Source organism: Pelobates fuscus, chromosome 1, assembly GCF_036172605.1.
Source record: "Pelobates fuscus isolate aPelFus1 chromosome 1, aPelFus1.pri, whole genome shotgun sequence".
NCBI lineage: Eukaryota > Metazoa > Chordata > Amphibia > Anura > Pelobatidae > Pelobates > Pelobates fuscus.
The window spans coordinates 82,375,733-82,395,618 of NC_086317.1; the positions used below are offsets into that span (position 1 = coordinate 82,375,733).

General features: G+C 41.3%; 1 protein-coding gene across 1 annotated transcript in view; it reads left to right on the plus strand.

The window, feature by feature from the left end:
- RPA1 (replication protein A1) overlaps positions 1-19,886 on the plus strand; it is a 70,485-nt gene that overhangs the window by 26,140 nt on the left and 24,459 nt on the right. Inside the window, exons 4-8 of the mRNA XM_063449938.1 lie at positions 2,830-2,938; positions 4,085-4,173; positions 5,342-5,422; positions 6,781-6,904; positions 11,848-11,950. Of these exons, the coding sequence (XP_063306008.1) occupies positions 2,830-2,938; positions 4,085-4,173; positions 5,342-5,422; positions 6,781-6,904; positions 11,848-11,950 (506 nt within the window). The remainder of the gene's footprint in view (positions 1-2,829; positions 2,939-4,084; positions 4,174-5,341; positions 5,423-6,780; positions 6,905-11,847; positions 11,951-19,886) is intronic.

Sequence of the window (19,886 nt, forward strand, 5' to 3'; positions counted from 1 at the left end):
TTGGAAAGCAAATTTCACTGCCTAGACGTAAAGAGATGTCTTTTACAATACCTAAAATCTACGGAATCCTTCAGGAAGGATAATAGTCTTTTTGTCCTATTCAGAGGCACTAGGAAAGGCATGAAGGTTTCGAAGAGTTCTCTGGCTAGATGGCTGAAGGATTGTATTCTGTTGGCTTATTCCAAGAATGGCATGGAACATCCAGGCCCTATAAAGGCCCACTCTACTAGAGCGGTTTCGACGTCTTGGGCTCTCCGAGCAGCTGCATCTCCCTCTCAGATTTGTTCGGCTGCTACTTGGTCCTCTCTCCATACTTTCTCAAGACACTACAAGTTGGACATACTGGCCTCGGAGGATGCTGGCTTTTGGGCGCAAGGTGCTTCAAGCTGTAGTGAAATGAACCCGCCCTCAGGATCTGCTTTATTATATCCCTGTGGTATAAGCACTGCCTCTAATCTGAAGGGAAAAACATAAATTTTACTTACCGTAAATTTCTTTTTCCTGAAGATTAGAGGCAGTGCTACATTCCCGCCCCTTTTTTCTAATAAACTCAGTAATTTTGCAGCTATTTGGCTTATGTATTTTCTGGGTATGATCAGGAGGAGCTGCTACTTATGGGAAAGGAGGTAATTAGGGGAGGGTTTAAATGTTTGGAGATTTGCCTGCCTGTTTTTTCCCTCCAGATTGGATATCCCTGTGGTATAAGCACTGCCTCTAATCTTCAGGAAAAAGAAATTTACGGTAAGTAAAATTTATGTTTTTTAATGTTATTATTTTTTTATTATTTTTTTTTTTATTATTATTATTTATTTATTTTTTTTTCGTCCCCCCTTCCTGCTTGTTAGCTGGCCAGGGAGGGGGGCTCTCACTCCCTGGTGGTCCAGTGGATGGGCTGTAGGAGCGGGGCTGTCAGGAAGCTGTAACTTACCTTCACCGCAGCTCCTGTCAGTTCCCTTCTCTCTCCTCCGGTGCTTGCAGCTCCCAGGTCAGCTTCCTCTGCAACTCTCGCGGCCGCGCGGAGCGTTGCCACGGTAACCCGTGGCAATGCTCTGACCCCGCGGCTCTCGCGAGAGTTGCAGAGGAAGCTGACCTGGGAGCTGCACGCACCGGAGGAGAGAGAAGGGAGCTGACAGGAGCTGCGGTGAAGGTAAGTTACAGCTTCCTGACAGCCCCCGGTCCTTGTCTGTATTATGGCAATGAAAATTGCCATAATACAGACAACTGACTCGAGTATAAGACGAGTGAGTGTTTTTCAGCACAAAAAATGTGCTGAAAAACTCGTCTTATACTCGAGTATATACGGTAATATTATAGTGTCAGGAATACAAACCTTTACTCTTAACAGAGAAAACAGAGAGGGATAGTCTGTATTGCAATATTAGCTGACCTGTAGCATAAAGGGGTATAACGCTAAAGATTAGCAAAAGCAAATTTACTCAGAAAATTATTTTGCTTCTAGTCCTACTGCAATATCCAAATACTGAACCTCTATTGCAGGGGTTCCCAATTATTTTTTCCCGTGGAACCCTTTGACATAGTAGACCGACATCGTGGAACCCCCCCAAAAAATGTTGCGCCGTAGCACAAACCTTTTAATGAGTGGCTTCTCATTATCATTTTTAAATATTTTGCACATAAACTTTTTAGTCTTCTGATACTCTTAAAGCTTTTGCTTAAAGTCAATGTCTTTATCGTTGTACTCTGCGTGGTTTTGCTCAAAATGACAACGTAATTTAGCAGGTGCTAACGAACTGTTTGGCAATATTTTCTTGCAAAGTAAGCATTGTGCTTGAGGATTATTTTTATTTCTGGCACTTGTGAATCCAAATGATAAGTAGTTGTCATCATATTTTCTTTTCTTTGTTTGAGAAGAAGATTGGGTAGCATTGTGTGCTTTTCTTTTTTTTTTCTTTGACTTGTCACTAGTCTCTGCTATTTGAGAAACAGTAGATTCACAAATTTAGAACCTGTTTTCTGGATTTCTTGTATCGTCTTTCTCAGTTTCTATAAGTGTCAAACAGTTAGAAGTAGTAATATATTTCTTGACAGTTCCTTGTTTTAACCAGATGTCCAAATTCATGGTTGTTGGTAAAAAATTAATTAAAAAAATCTCACTACCTGACTGCAATGCATGCTGTTTCTTATAAAGCTCTTAAAAAGAATAAAAAGTAAGTAGGATTTGGAGTCAGTCTTGGAACAAACAGATTAGAACACTTTAACAGACCTGACTACCTCACTGCAAAGGATGCTGTTTTTTTATAAAGCCCTTGGAAAGAAATTAACGCAAGCAGATTTTTGGCTCAGTCTTGAAGTAAAAAAAAAAGCTGCATTTTTTTTTTTTTTTTTTTTAGCTCTAGGGCACAATACCATTGTTTTGTAGCTTCACTGAGACTTTTACAATTTACAAAAGCAGGTCAGTAACCTCACTTCGACCCATGCAACCCTCAGCCACCAACTAGCTGCACTGGAAGACCAAAGAAGGTGGAAACACCTGAACATTAGGGGCCTAGCAGACAGCGTCACCACCGCAAAACTGCCTCATTTTGTACACAGACTTTTTGCAGCCCTCCTGCCGCCTAAACAGGCAAAAGGCATGTTCAGCCTCCCATCAGCCAAGGCTTCAACTACTAGCGACCTAATAAAATTTCAAAATTAAAGCCCTGTTTCTCCTGAATAAAATGATATATAAGTGTGGGTGCACATAATATGAAAGAGGCGAATTACGCCTGAACAGACATATAGCGCAAATTCAAGTTTTTGTTTTGATCACAACGTGTACATGTGGCTCAGTCCTTAAGGGGTTAATAACATTTGTTTATTTCTTTACAGCTTTTATGCTGGCCACCCAGCTGAATTCACTAGTAGACGATAACCTTCTAGCAACAAACTGTATCTGTCGGATCACCCGATATATTGTAAACAACCTGAAAGATGGAAGGTATTTTCTTTGTCCTTGTGTTCATCAAAAGTCACATCATGCATTTTCACCCTTCTACTGTATGTTCCTCATGTGTGCATTGGAATGTATTGATTGCTAGCTATGAATGGTATCTTTTGCTGTGCGACTCGTGTAGTACATTGCAATGTTATACATGAGAACCTGGTTTTTAAATTAGTTTTGTGCTGCTTTGAGATTTTACATTGAATTATCAGAACTCTGTGTAGGGTGTATTTTGCATTGTTGGCTCATGAGCTGCTTCAGCAAAGGAAATTTTGAGGCTTGATTTAATCTTAACGTTATGCACACTGAAAAGAATCCTAAATATTTGAAATAATGCCCCAGGTGAACAATGGACTTGAAAGTCAGTGGAGAGTGGGAGACAAGAATGTGTTGCAATTAGCCACCAAGTTATGTTTACATCTGTACATGCAGTGAGTCTTCTTTTGTTTCCTCTCTGTACCTTGATGTCACAGGCTCTGTTTACAAATCTGTGTTGCCTTTCTCCTCCTCTTGATTGCATCGGAACATTGCTATTCTGTCATAAATGCAATTTGAACAGAAAAAAAATTGTTCTTGGTAGTTATATGGAAGCATAAATAATTCTATGTATCTATCTGTTTATCAATCTATCTCTATGTAAATACTACCATGTTTATTTTCTGGGGCCTCAGCAGCAGAGAGAAATAAATTATATCACTGAGAGCATACGTGTATAGTTCATATAGTATATGAGACCTTGGCAGCTAAGGACATGTACTTGTTTACTGTATCTTCTAAGGGAGACATGGATAGAGGTCTTATATTTGCACCATAACCAATTCAATAAACAGAAATTATTTTGCTGCTTGGAGTGTCCTTGAAAAGAAAACTCAAAGTACCATAACCACTACAGTGCTCTGTATTCTACTTTATTAACGTAATGTATATTAGGTCATTACAAACCTTTTTTTTAATGTACGTATAGGAAAATCCAAATGGATGGCAAGTGTAAAAGCACCATATGAATTGGCTTGTAATCTGAAATGTGTGTATAAAATTCTATCAAAAGGTTCATTGTTTTTTTTGTTTTTTTTCCCTCTTAATTTTATTTACATGTTTTCTCTTATCTTTACATGTTTTTCTCTTACTATTTCTATTTCTCAGGCGCGTGATCATAGTGATGGATATGGAAGTTTTGAAGCCTGCTGATGAGGTTAATGGAAAGATTGGGAATCCACAGCCCTACAATGATGGTACTAGAACTTGCAACAGTTTTTCTACAACTAACGTTTATTTTTCGAGACATTAGATGCTATTTTATTTTACACCTGATATGTAATTATCTTTGTGTGTCACTTCCTTGATATCTCTACCTACTCCTCGCATAATTCAAAGCATCCCATAGAGCGTTGATGGCATGACTCCTCACACAACATAGAAAAGGTATTGGGGCATCGTGATTGGATAATCCCGTCCCATTTTTGTCCATTAAGGAGAGCACGTGTAATTCATTGCTTATTTCCACACAAATTCTTTTAACACATAGTCTAAAGCAACCACAGTATTTGCACCCTACAGGGTTATTCGCTAAAGTGAATTTGAAATTTCAGGTAGAAATAGCTGAACTAGAAACCTTCTCCACGTCAGCTATGCTTTCTGTTCAGTTGCTTTGGCATTACATTTGAAATTCACTTTTCCTTCTTACTTGGTGAATAACCCTGCTAGTCAAAATATGTGATTAATACTTTAAGCCTCATTTACAAGTTTTAAGAAAGTTACCTGCATGTAGTGAGTTTTATTTATTTACAAGTGAGGGTGTGTGTGACGGTTTCTGTGAGTTTATTAGAAGTGTGACTGTGAACCCCATAATAACTCATCTGTGATTGTGCTGTCTACGTATTGATACATCTGTTGCTTAAAGCCATCTGCTTGCTTGAAAAATGTTTTTAGAAATGTATCTTTGCATATGTCACTCTTGTTGACAGTGTGCAATGTACGCTTGATGTGTTGCGAATTTGTTATAACTTACGCAATGTTTTGTTTTTGGTTAGTCTGTGTTGATGTAATTTTACCAATTTTAGTTTCTGGGGACCTGTTGTGTAGCATGCATCATGTTTTGCTTTTTGTAAGCTCACATAATTGTGGAACAATAACATTTATATTTAACAATGTGTGAAATCTAATAAATAATTGTTTTCTTTTGATGGTCTTAGATACTAAGAAGAGTAAATGTTTGTGAAATTGTATCAAGTTCTTCTGTGAAAGCCAGCTTATTTGGAGAAAATTGTTAAATTTATTGATTTGTTCTACATCATAGCTGATTTCTAGATTTTATTTTTTAATGCCTCTTGTACTGGTTAGATTGGTTGTTTTTTTGTTTGTGTTTCCCTCCCTCTAAACTCTATATCTATGCTTCTTCAGGACAAGGGCAGCCACAGCCAGCGGCACCTGCACCAGCCTCTGCTCCTGCACCAGCTCCTATCAAACCGCAGTTCAACTCTGGTGAATTACTTTTCAGTTTACGTATACATGTGTAAATTGTCCTCAATTTGTATGCATGGTATTCAGAACTGGCGCTATTTATGAAAGCAGAATTCCTGACCTCACATCCAGTTGATCTTCTTGTAAACACCGGCTCCAGTAACGATCAATAAAGGAAGTTTGCATACAAGCTAAATAAGTTCTTAAACATGATTTGCACTCTACCTTAGGGCATACATTTTGTAACATTTACATTTGTAATTTATTAACCTTAAAAGGACACAGAAGTCACCAAGACAACTGTAGCTTAATGAAGCCGTTTTGTGAATAGATAATGCCTCTGAAGTTATAACTGCTCAATTTTCTGCTATTTAGTTTCGTTTTCGATCAGATGTTGACTTGCTTTAGAAGAATGTATCTCCTGTTCTGTAAATTAAGGAGTCTCCTGCAAGGTCTAGCCAACCATTAACAGGGGGGAGAGAACAACATTCTTTGATTGCTCAATTTTGGTTTTAACTGCACCAGAATTACAATTATAGCTATGGCTTATTTATTGACCTTCCTACTACCTAGTTGTACAGGAAATTGAAGGTTTCTCTAAGGACACAATTCTGCTGCAACTTTATATTCTTTCTTTTTGGGATGCATAGAGACAATGTGTATACCTCCCTAATTAAAAGAACAATATGATTTGTATACATGTATAACTCCATGTGTTCACTCTGTGGTATTGGCCAGCTTTAAGCTTACCAGATCAGCCATGTGTTTCTTGGACACACACTTCTTACCCATATTAATGTTTAATGAAAATAGTTAATTGGCAGTGTTGCAGCATACAAATTCTACATTAGAGTACTACATTTAATGCGCTTCACTCAAAATAGTATAGTGATTCGTATCCAGGAAAACATTGGGGTCAAGCAACCATGTAAAAATGCTGTGATATTATTTATATATGTTACACAGTGCCAATCCTGGCTTGCTTCACTTTGTTTGATAAGGGGCTAATAATGCATCTTGTTTAAAATGTAAAGGCTTTGTAAATGTATGTATTGCCTGTGTGATACTGTAATATCTGCATTGCAGGCAATGCCATAGTGTGTGTTGGATGGGAGGAGGAGAATGTTCCCTATAGACCAGACCTCTAGAAGGCTCTTTATTTTATCTGCATGCTTCCTCTTGGGTCTTGTGGATTTAATTGTTGTTTTAATTCAATGTTTTATTGAGTCTTAAAAGCTTGTGTGGTTTCTGAGGAGAGGGTTAAATAGTGCACTCATATCTGCCTGTGTGTATCTTGTAATTTGTGCTTTAAATGTTATGTATTTCTAAAAATTGTATTATTCATAAGAGGGATTTTTTATTTTTTTTCCCCTCATCAGCTCCTCCTGCTTCCATGAACCGTGGCTTATCTAAACCGTTTGGAGGAGGGGGTGTAATGAGTACCCCCGGTGGTTCTCAGTCCAAGGTGGTGCCAATTGCCAGCCTCAATCCATACCAGTCGAAGTGAGTGACTTCTCATTTCTGAATAAGAAATTACCAGGAAAGAGCTGCTGAAATAACAAGTCATGCGCTTTTATTTAGCTTTAATTGATAATTTTTATGGGATTGAGATTTTACCATCCCTTACAGTAAAGCGAACACCCACAAAAAAAATTCTCATTTAGTAGTATAGATGTATTCTCTTGAATGTCATTTTAAGGTTTACATGGTTTTCTGCCGCATATATACTTGTCATAAAACGTGTTTGATTCTTGTCACGTTTTACTTCGAATTTCAACTTCTGCCTTAAAATCACAAAACTCAGAGCCTCTGTTAGCGGTATGTTCTTACTTTTAAAGAATTAATAATGCTTTAAAATGATTAGATTCTTCTCTCTACATTTCGCGTGCAGACCTGTCACTTTAGAGAACGTTATATTACGGAGGACAACAAATCAATAAAAATCATTGAAATAGCGATACACAACGAATGCTTAAAGTGGTTTCCCCAAAATCAACTGAAAATGCAACTTGTGATTTCTCCAGTCTCAATTATTCAGCCCCCTAAATTGAATCCCTCACAACAACACAAATATGCTAAACAGGTGTTGACTCAAGCAAACCTGATGCAACTAATCAAGGGATTCCTTAGTGCTTAATGTGCTTTAGCTGAAACACTTCAAATACCTGAACTGGCTAGAGGTTTGACTGTCACATTTGACTGCATGTTGGCAATATGAGTAAGCCAAAAGAATGGTCTACAAAGAGAAGAGATAATCGCCCTTCACAAACAAGGAACAGGATACATAAAGATAACGAAGGCACTGAAAGTTCCAAGAGACCTGGTTTGAAGCATAGTTCACAAGTTCAAAGTTGAAGGAACAGTGGTAACACTACCTGGTCGGGGCAGAAAATGGAAGCTATCAAGACCTGCAGCAAATAATGGTGGCAACAGGCACTGAGGTTTCAGTGAGCACAGTAAGGTGCGTACTAAACACAGAAGGTTTCCATGCCAGAACTTCAAGACACACCACTACTGACCCAAAAGCACAAGAAAAGTACGCTCTAATATGCTCAAAATCGTATAAATAAAGTACAGAAGTTTTGAGATTCTATTCTGTGGAAATATGAAGCAAAACTTGAACTTTTCATCCCAATTGATCAGTGATATGTCTGGAGGAAAAAAAATGAAGCATATGCTGAAAAGAACACTGCCTACTGCTAGTATGGTGGTGGCTCGGTGATGCTCTGGGGCTGCTTTGCATCCTCTGGCACCGGAAACCTGCAGCGTGTGGAAGGCACGATGGATTAATTTAAGTATCAGGAAATCCTAGCAGAAAACATCATGCAGTCTGTGAGGAAGCATAAGCTTGGGCTTGGTCATTGGACCTTCCAACAAGACAATGATCCCAAGCAATACCTCAAATTACTCCCAAGGCTTGGTTGCAGAAGTCCTGTTACTAAATTGGAGGACAATGCTTATGAGCAATGGACTATGATTTCTCAAGAATGCTGCCAGAAGCTGGTGTCTCGCTTGCATCTCATTTGCAGCAAGTCATGGCAGCAAAAGGATGCCATACTAAGTACTAAAGATGCTTGCTATGAAGGGGTTGAATATTTTTGAGACTGGAGAAGTATTTTCAGTTGAATTTAGGGAAACCACTTGAAGCATTCGCAGTGTTGAGCTATTTCAATTGCTTCTGTTTGATTTGTTAATTGTAAATTTTGTCCATAAACCTGGCGGTTGAATAGTTTTGATTACAACTGTATAACTACTGTCAACTGTATACAACTGTCTTCCCACCATCACCACTGAGTAATGTCAATACACAAATAATATCTATATATATATATATATATATATATATATATATATATATATATATATATTTTATATTTTTATAGATGGTTGAATCCAAACAATACAATGAAACATAAACCTTCCTTGAACATTTGTGGATTATGAAAATCATTTGATGATATTCTGTTATGCTTATTAGGGAAACTTAATGCATTGCAATGCCTAGTTGCCCAAGGGGAATTGATCATAGTAAATGTTGGCTTTTTAAGGGGGGGGAAAAAGAGCGTCTTTCACTTTGGTTTTAACCCCTTCAGGACCGGCCTGTTTTTGCGATGTTTGTACGTTAAGGACCAGAGCTATTTTAACACTTTTGTGGTGTTTGTGTTTAGCTGTAATTTTCCGCTCTCTCATTTACGGTTCCCATACAAGTTATATATTGTTTTTTTCAAGACAAGAAGGGCTTTCTTTACATACCAGTATTTATATTATGTCATATATTGTATTTAAAAAAAATAATGAAATATGGTGAAAAAAAAAAAAAAAAAAAACATGTTTTTGGACTTTTACTTGAAAAATCTTTTACTTATCTACAAAAGCTAATGAAAAAAACTGCTAAATAGATTCAAAATTTTGTCCCGAGTTTAAAAACACCCAGTGTTTACATGCTTTATTGCTTTTTTTTGCAAGTTATAGGCCTATAAATACAAGTAGGAAATTGCTGTTTCAATATATATATATTTTAAATGTATCAATAGTGACATTGTTACACCGTTATCTGTCATAAATCCCCGAAACACACCTAACATGTACATATTTTTTAAAGTAGACAACCCAGGGTATTTAAAATGGGGTATGTCCAGTCTTTTTTAGTAGCCACCTAGTCACAAACACTGGCCAAAGTTAGCATTTATATTTGTTTGTGTGTTAAAAATGCAAAAACCGCTAACTTTGGCCGGTGTTTGTGACTAAGTGGCTACTAAAAAAGGCTGAACATACCCCATTTGCAATACCTTGGGTTGTCTTCTTTTGTAAATGGTATGCCATCATGGGGCTAATTCTCATTCCTTGGCTACCATACGCTGTCAAAGGCAACCTAACCAATCTGACAAATTTCAATAAAAAAAATCAAGCCTTATATTTGACCCTGTAACTTTCACAAACACTATAAAACCTCTACATGTGGGGTACTGTTATACTCAGGAGACTTCGCTGAACACAAATATTAGTGTATCAGAACAGTAAAATATATCACAGCAATAATATCCTCAGTGAAAGAGCTATTTGTGTGTGAAAAATGCAAAAAACTTCACTTTCACTGACAATATCATCGCTGTGATATGTTTTACTGTTTTGAAACACTAATATTTGTGTTCAGCGAAGTCTCCCGAGTAAAACAGTACCCCCATGTACAGGATTTAGGGTGTCATAGAAAGTTACAGGGTTAAGCACAGTGCTAGCAAATTAAATTATCTGGACTTTTGGCCTGGGTTGGCAGGCAGGTCCCTCAAATTGCAATCATTAAAATTACTTAATTAGGTAAAAATATTACATAAATATGCACGTAGAATTTTAATATATATACATATTTATATATTTGACGTCTACGTGTATATTTATGAAATTATTAATGTAATTTTGTATGTGGACATATGTATATTTCGTATTATTTTTATTTATTTATTTATACATAGATATATATATCATTACATTCTAAGTGTATTTTGATATAAATATATATATATCAATATCAAAATACTGTTAGAATAAAATTGAATATATATATATAATTTTTTTTAATTATTAAAAATTATTTTTATTTTTTGTTATTTATTTTTATTAACATATTATTTGTATTTTATAATAATATATATATACCATATATATAGTTATTATATATATTGTATATATTCGTGTGTAATTTAAATATAAGTGTATTTTTATATTAATATACGTATATAGAAATATAAAAATACACATAGTGTGACATTATATATATGATACATATACATATATTATATATATAGATATAATACATGTATATATATCATATATATATACACATATTATAATTTTTTTTACACTGATTGTTTTTTTTTTTAACTTTATTTTATGATTTTACACTTGCAGGGAGACTGCCTGTCAGCACAGACAGTCCCCCTGCAGGCAGATACAAAGACCCCTATTGCGGTCATGTGATCGAGTGATCACATGGCCGTGGGGTCCTGATCTGCCGAGGGGGGACTGCCCGGGCAGACAGGCAGTCCCCCTGGACCGGGAGGAGAGCTGATCGCCGCCGTGGGACCGACGGCGATCAGGTAAGTAGCCCAAAACCGTTATGACGGTTCAGGACCGTCAGCGGTCCAAACGCACGTTTTACCGCTGACGGTCCTGAACCGTCAGCGGTCCTGAAGGGGTTAAACTAATTCTCCAGCATATAACTATTTGTGCATGAAGAGAATAAGATTTCAGACATTGGTCTCTTTAAGATATTGCATTTTGCTTCTCTGCTACACAGTATGCATGCTTGCCCAGCATTTTCACTTCCAGCTAGGACTAAATTGTGCAGCCTTATTGGACGAAGTTTGATGCCATTCTAAGGATTATGTGCTTGCCATACCTTGTTCATCTGATTTGATTGTATGCTTGGTTTATTTCAATCCTTGGACTTTGTCATTATTCTGCTATCGTTTACCAAGTCTAATACAACCTTAGTAACGTGACCCTCCCTGCCCACATATTTCCCAGCACAAACATCGATGTAGCAGCGCAAATCTACACATTAGCCCATTTACACAGTGGTAGTTTGATTGTAAGCCCTGTCTGGAATATTTAATTTTCTAGTGTGATGCTTGGCAGAGTGGAGAGTGCAGAGTTTTGCAAGCTACTAGCAATTGATTGGATTTGTTTGCTGGTCTAAAATCTGTAAAAGCTTCCTGTGGTACCACAAACTTGAAGATTTATTTTTAATGCTTTGCTCTATCTAGTGACTATATTTATTCTGACATATCTCTGCTACTCAGTCTTCATTCATGTCTTGTGGAGCTTAGGCTCTTGGGGGCCCATGGTGTTTTAGACGTAAATTTAAAACTCTAAAGAAGCGTGACAGGCTAGAATTCAGAACAGCTATTCTTTCATTGAACACTTTTTTCCCCCCCCTTCTTTTCCAGGTGGACAATTCGTGCTAGGGTTACCAATAAAGGGCAGATTCGTACATGGAGCAACTCCCGTGGGGAAGGAAAGCTATTTTCTATAGAGATGGTGGATGAGAGTGTAAGGAGACAACGCTCAATTATTTTGTACTATAACACATGTGACTGGGATTTCTAAATGTTATCTAGCTGCCGCCAGATAATTATTGCCATTTGTGAAGCAGCCTTGGAATTACATTTCCTGCAACCTTTACTTTGGACATCATATTATTTTTTTATTGTTCATTATTGGATTTGTTAAATAGCTTTACAAAATAGACCTTATATTTGCTTCATTTGTGACCCTCCAGAGTTTTTCATTTAGAGGTTTGTCCACTAAACAGTTGTGTTCTTTTGAAAATCAAATTTGCAGAATCTGCTCCCTTTAGAAATTCTGAAATACCAATCTGCACAGGCCTTTGTGACAAAGTTCCAATTTTCTCGATAGAAGTGATTTTTCTTTTTTTCTGTCTCAAGTGCCAATCCTCTTCAATGAATGGTTATTACACTACCATTGTAAGGAACTGGACCACTCACACGAGTAGCGCATTTTAAAATCTTTAACATTTGGGAGGTTTTGGTAATTACAGTGTTGTAATAAATATATTTACCAAGGTTACCACACCAGCATAACATGAAAAGGCTATAGAGTTTTATGTATATTGGAAAGATTTAAAGGGATAGTATATGCCAGGAAATCAAAGTATTACTGGCACTATAACGCTCTCTGCCTGCCTCCCCCTCCCAAATGTCCATTATGATCCAGGAAGCCACTGGAGGCAGAATTAGTGCTGCAGTGTAAATGTTGCAGCACTAAGTGCAATAGGGACAGTGCACCCACATCAGTTCAATGAGCCAAAGTAGCCTGGGTGCCTATAGTGTCCCTTTACACTTTTTCACTTAAGTTTGTGTGTTTTTTTTTTGTTTGTTTGTTTGTTTGTTTGTTTTTCAGATTTTTTTTTTCCCACACTTCTTCTTACAGGCTCTTATGGATTTCTATGAAAGATCCTGTGTGGAGCTGGTACATATTCAGCCAGGCCCTAGAGCACCCCAAAAAAATAAAAACCAATGAATGGAGTAGTTTGGCAAACTTGTAGAATGTGTACTTCAGCCTCCAATAGTTGTTGTTGTCATCTTCTTTAAGAAGACTGTTTACTGACCTACATATCTCCTAAATTGCTTATCAGGAATTTATGGGATATACTCAAAGGTCCCATTCAAAATAGGAGCCCCAAGAGTGGCGGAGTGCTTTTGTCCACTTTCTGGTCTCTATAAAACTTTTTTTTTTTTTTTTTTAAATTGGTCAATTACAGCCTATTGTTTCCCTGTAAGTCAGGCTGCTGTTGAAGACATACTGTGAAATTGCTGACAGTTACAACAATATGCCTCTTGTCTCGTACTGCCTGAAACTGTTCGCTGTTACAGACGTGAATGGCTTACTTCTGTGTTTTTTAGCCTTATAACCTGTTTAATAATTTGAGCTGTACAAGACTCGTCATGCTTTCTATTCTTGGTCACTTGCAGAAGAACACAGTGACTAAAATGTTTTTCTGTGCAGATGTTGTTTCTCTGATGCAAGAACAAAAATCTGTTATCAAATAATTAGCTCTCCTTGCCCTGGGTAAAGAGGGGGTGGATGAGTCATCATAAGCCTGGGCAGCTACTGCAAATGGTGACATCTTTGTCATCAATTAGGTACAAAGTACTTTATTGCCCACACATCACGTGCAGTCTAAAGTTAATTAGATAATCATCTTGATTGTCACTAACAAAGCATATTGTCTTTATTTCGGTATATAATACATATTTGCACATATCTGCAGTCTATGAAGTCAGACTGTAGTAGATGGTGTAAGCTCTAAGGGATTACTGTGTGTGTTGACAAGTAATAGGAAGGGTTCCCATCATGCATTGCATATTTACAATTCAAATACAATGCGCAAATAATCAAACCCAGCACCCTTCCTCTCCCCTCAACCCAACTTTTCTGAATTCTCCACCTATTTGCATCACATTTTGGGAATCCTCTGGTTCCCCATTAAAACGCCTGTCATGCAGAGTTTTATAGAATACGTGCAGATTTCTTATTGCATTTTATTGAAAGGTATTTATCAGCCATTTGCATAACCTTTTTGGTTTGTAACTAGCACAGGTAGTTTTTTTTTATTTATTTAGACTTTTATTTAAAAATTCCCATAAGTGAAATTCACACATAGGATGGATTTTAGGTGCAAGTAGGTTTTGCTTTCTGATTGATTTATTTATCCATGGATTAGGCATCTAGTAAAAAATGTTCTCTTTGAAACAACATATGAACAGTCTGCAAGTAGTATCTTTTAGAAATGGAAAAACAACTTTAAATCTGTAATTGCCTATCATTAAAAAAACACTACAAGCACTGTAATCCGTACTGCATGCTGCAGTGGTTATGGTTCCTTGAGTTCCCAAGTGCACCTCATAAATAGTCACAGTTTTAGAATGTTTTGACTTCTTGCATGGGGTTCCTCGTATCATGTTCTCTGCCTGAGCTAAGCCTGTCTAAGAGGGATTAGCTGACTCTCTAATGAACTAGCCCTTCACTGAACGTCTTGGCTTGGGATAGCTAACTAAAGGAACATGCAGGAGCCATCTGCTCTCCAGAGCGGAACAGACTCCTCCTTTTATTGGGGTGGCACAAAGGCACTCGTTGCACCATACCCACTTTAATGCAGATTTTAATGTTCTTAAACAGACTGTTGAGTGTTTTATCATTTCTCAATATTTTGTTAGTTTTCGATTTTATTTATTTTTAAAGGTTATTCACTGAAGTGTGAATTGTCAGGAAGTCAAAGCAAATTCAAAGTGCATTTCGAATTTTAAGCCCAAAGTAGCCAAACTGGAAGCTGACTTGGAAAATTTTTATAGTTTGGCTATTTTGGCCTTAAATTTGAAATTTGCTTCCTTACAAGTGTCATTTTACTGAATATCCCTTGGTTAAACAGAGCCAAATGGATCATATTGCTGCAATGAGATTCATTTTAAAACGGCTGTATGCTCTAGAATTGAGCCAAATGCACGTGGCCAAAATTTTAAAAATGAATCTCGCCATTTAGTGAAAAGACCCCTATATGTATGCTTATCGGTTTACTTGTCTGTTCTGAAAAGGACTAGGTATGTCACTGGTGATGGTGACTTTGTGTGTGGAACTATGTAGGCTATAATGACAGAATGATGGGTACACTTAGAACAACCAATAGGAGTTTTGATCTCACAGACTAATGAAGTTCAACATATAACGAATTCCAGATGAGTTAAAAGGACACTCTAGGGGGCGTGGCCTAGCGGTCCGAGAAGATGGCAGCTTGATCCCTGAGCTCCCCGCTGGCTCGGCTTGTAACCTCGTTTAATCCGCACTCTGACCGCAGTGATGGGTAAGACTCATCGAGCCTCACATGCCCAAAGACCAGGGGATCCCCCAAAAGGAACCCCGACAATGAAACGATACCTGCTCGCACAGGCGGACTTGGATCCGCAGGCCTCAAATGACTCCACTGAGTCGGACATTTTCTCCCAGCATTCCCCAACAGGAGAGCAGGCCCTTGAAACGCGGGTGACAAGAGACCCAGCGATGCCGGACCTGATGGCCCTGCTAAAAGACTTACCCACAAAAACCGACCTCAAGACAGCCAACGCTGAGTTGCACTCCTCGATCACGGCGGAACTCCACGCTCTGAGAGAGGACTTACAAGGCCTCAACCAACGAGTATCGCAGATTGAAGCGGACTGTGACCACATGGCAGTGGCACAGGCTGCTAATACAGACATGCTGCAGCACCATACCACAGTGAATGAGACAGATGGCCCTGCATATAGAGGACCTCGACAACCGGGGCAGACGCCAGAACATTAGGGTAAGGGGGGTCCCAGAGGAGTTGGATACCAAGGCCACAGTACAGAGTACACTGATGGAGCTTTTCAATAGGCTCCTAGCTAGGCCGCCACTGACGCACATAGGCTTTATTAGAGCGCACCGGGCTCTGAGACCCCAAGGGCCCCCAGGGGGACCCCCCAGAGACATCATTTGCTGCATGGAGAGTTTCCAGCTTAAGGAAGAGATCCTACGCAAAGCGCGGGCCGCGGACAAGGTGTTACTAGAAGGGTCGGACATCCAGCTATACCCAGATCTGTCCCCTGCTACACTGGCGTACCGGCGAACCCTGAAACCTTTCACCAGGCAATTGCAGTCCGCCAACCTAAGGTACCGATGGTGCTTCCCCACAGGCCTTCAAGTAGCGACACCCTCAGGCCCCTTCGTGGTCACGGGTGCAGAAGACTTAGAGACGCTTCAACGTGAGTTACATTTGCAGCCGGAGAAGCTAATCTGGCCGAACCCGCTCAGATTTTACACGGAAGGTCCTAGGCCTCAAGGCATGGGCCCCAAACCCCAACGTCTGCGGAACCCCCGCATGCAGACGATAAGACCAGCGGGAACACAGAACTAACTGTATCACCGGCCCTGCCGCTCCCTGGGATTCTGACGAAATACACCAAGCCTTGAAAGGGAGGACTTGTATGCCTTTTTCACCCTCTATTTTCTCCTTGTTGCATCCATATCGCTTCGAACGTCACCATTATTCTGAGCCTATCCACTCCATTCCTGGGACTTACAGTTGGCTTTCCGCCTCCAAACCCTGGGCCCGTGTGGAGCAGTCAACGGACGGACGACCCGGAGTCTGGGGACAACCTTCCTCTTCCCGCTTCATTACCGCAAGTATGCCTAAGGGGACAAGGGGGGTACGGGTCTATACGCTTCCCCACAACATAAGGACAGTGGGCCGAATAATTGGGGAGGGGGAGAGGGGGTGGCCCCGGGCTCTACTGAGTGGCATACCCTGCCTAATCATGGCATGGAGGGAGGGGGACAGACACTTTTCAGCCCTGGACTTGTCCCCCCCTTTATATGCGAGGAGTTAGGGAGGACTGCATGAACCACCCCTATAGTCACCCCGAAAGGCTACAGCCCTCAGGCACAACCTATCAGGACAAACTGGGACGCCAACCGGCAAATGCCACTATACCACCCACACGAGACGGGGAAGCCAGCCACATCAGCACCAGTAGAGGGGTGATGCGGCCCACGCAGTTACACAGTGGGTCCCCTCAGACTTTATGGACTATTGCTGCTCTCCCGGCTATCTTGATTTCACCCTAGCCGGGTTATAGGGGGTTACAGGAGAGCACTGTGCTAGGCCTTCTAGGGGCCATTTAGACATATGTTGTAGCATGTAGTACAGGGGCCGGATGGCTGTTGGGGGACAGGGCCGGGCTTGGGTGGAGGCAGGTCACGGAGCCTAGGTGGGGGGGGGGGGGGAGTAAGGGGATACATACGACCTCCGGGGGAGACCAAGGCAAAACTCTCACTACTCTAAGCTAAGTGGTTTTCTTTGACCCTAGATAATTGGGAATCATTCAGTAACCGGGGGGGTGGCGGGCGAGGCACAATTAGATGAAGGACACCATGATACATCGGTGGGCCGATCAGTCCACGAACTGCGGTCATGACACAGACCCTGCAAACATTTGCTTATAGAGGTACTTCATAGGCTACACTCCCTGCGTAGTGAGCCAAGAGGCGGGGAGACGGGATGTCCTGACTGGGCGGAACTCCGGGGGCTCGCAGAGGCACGTGACGATCTTTCTGGGAGCGTCCTGGGCCCGCTGGGTTCTGCCCACTTGGGGCTTCTTGGACTCCTTTGCTACCCTACTGGTTGGAGCGTTCTAACCCTAGGTGTGCGGTGCACCCCTCCTACCTACGGGAGGGGGGGGTGATTGCTGCCCTCCAACGCTCAACTCCATTTTTCGTAGTACATAGTGTTACACATCCGTACCCAGTTCCTAGACCCAGTGGGTACGTTCCTTCCCCTCTCACCCTCTGACCTTCCCGGTTTTCCCCAAGTTACCCTATCCAGTACTCGCTATACCTGACGACCGGACAGAAGTGACTGTATCACCTGTGAGCAACTGACACACACCCAGTATGTCTCTAATACCGGCCCCACTCACCATTTTCACATTGAACACTAGGGGACTAAACACGCCAGAAAAAAGGGCTGGAGCTCATAAGGACTTTAGGACAGCACGAGCATCCATAGTGTTTTTGCAAGAGACCCATTTTAGGGCAGGCTCACGACCCACGTTGACGAACCACCACTACCCCAGGGGGTACTATAGTGACTTCCAGGGAGGTAAATCCCGGGGCGCGGCAATACTCCTGCATAGACACCTCCCATTTATAGAAACTGGGGTCCTGACGGACCCGGAGGGCCGCTTCCTGTTCCTCAAGGGGACGATCGCAGGTACTATGTATACTTTAGCCAACCTCTATGCCCCTAACCAGGGGCAATATAAATTCTTGGCTAAGACGCTCCGCACACTGGCGGGCTTCCAGGAAGGCATACTAATAGTGGGAGGGGATCTAAATGTAGCGTTAGACCCCAAGTGGGACTCCTCCTCGGGCCACACACACATCCCCTCACAATACCTTACAGCCATTAAAACTCTTCTGGCCGGGACTAAGCTAGTAGACTGTTGGAGAGCCTTCCACCCCGACGAAAAGGATTTCACCTTTTATTCCCACCCTCATAACTCCTACACCCGCATAGATTATCTACTAGTCCCCAGCTACCACATACCGCTAGTCTTACAGGCTGACCAAGGCACTGTGACGTGGTCGGACCACGCCCCAGTGATCATCAAATTACAATCCCCCCTCCACAGGCCCAAGATCTCCAAGTGGAGGTTGAATGAATCATTGCTTACAAACCCTACGATCACCTCGGACATAGGGGAGACACTAAGGGAATATTTCGCCTATAACACCTGCGAACAGACCTCCCCCACCATACGCTGGGAGGCACATAAGAGTGTCATAAGAGGCCACTCGATCCAAAAAAGTGCGCTCCTGAAAAAACAGAGGGAAGCCCGCATGGCTAAATTACTATCGGACATAGCACAGGCAGACACACTTAACAAACAACACCAACTCCCCACACACCAGGCCACTCTCCTCAGCTTGCGTAGGGAACTAACTACACTCATTCACTCCACTCATCAAAGGGACGCTCTGCGAAATAGGGCTTTCTTCGCGATCCATGGGAACAAAAGTGGGAAACTTCTAGCGCGCATGCTAGCCAAAAGGCGCCACGACACGTACATAGACAGGATCCGAGACAAGGCGGGGGTCCTACACAGACACCCGGCCAAGATCCAGGAAATCATCCGCACATATTACGCAGGGTTGTACTCCCTCCCACGCCCCCACACCGACGCCCAGTCATGCTCACTCAAGACCTCAATAGATGACTACCTAAAGACCCATACGCTCCCTTCTCTGACGGCAGCCACGGCCGACCAGCTGGATGAACCTATATCTATGGGGGAACTAGCGCTAGCTATTAAATCCATGAAACCGGGCAAGACACCGGGTCCAGACGGCCTGCCCATCAAATATTACAAAAGCTATGCCAAGACCCTATACCCCCCACTCCTAGACATGTTCAATGCCATCAGGGAGGGACACGAACTGCCCCCACAAGCGCTCATGACACACATCACTATAATCCCGAAAGAGGGTAAGGACCGGGAGCACTGCGGGAGTTATCGGCCCATATCCCTTATAAATAACGACATCAAACTGCTAGCGAAGGTCCTGGCGACCCGACTCCAGGTGCACGTACCCTCTCTGGTCCATCCGGACCAGGTGGGGTTTGTGATGGGCAGGGAAGCCAGGGATGACACCATAAGGGCCCTTACTATAATGCACAAAAAACCAGGGGTTGACACGGGCCTTCTCCTGCTGTCCACGGATGCGGAGAAGGCCTTTGATAGGGTCTGCTGGACGTATATGTTCCAGACACTGTCACACTTGGGTGTGGGGCCGTACCTGCAGGGATGGATCAAGGCCCTGTACACTCATCCGACAGCACACGTCCTGATCAATGGGGCGCCCACCGAGGCGTTCCCAATTCACAATGGAACGA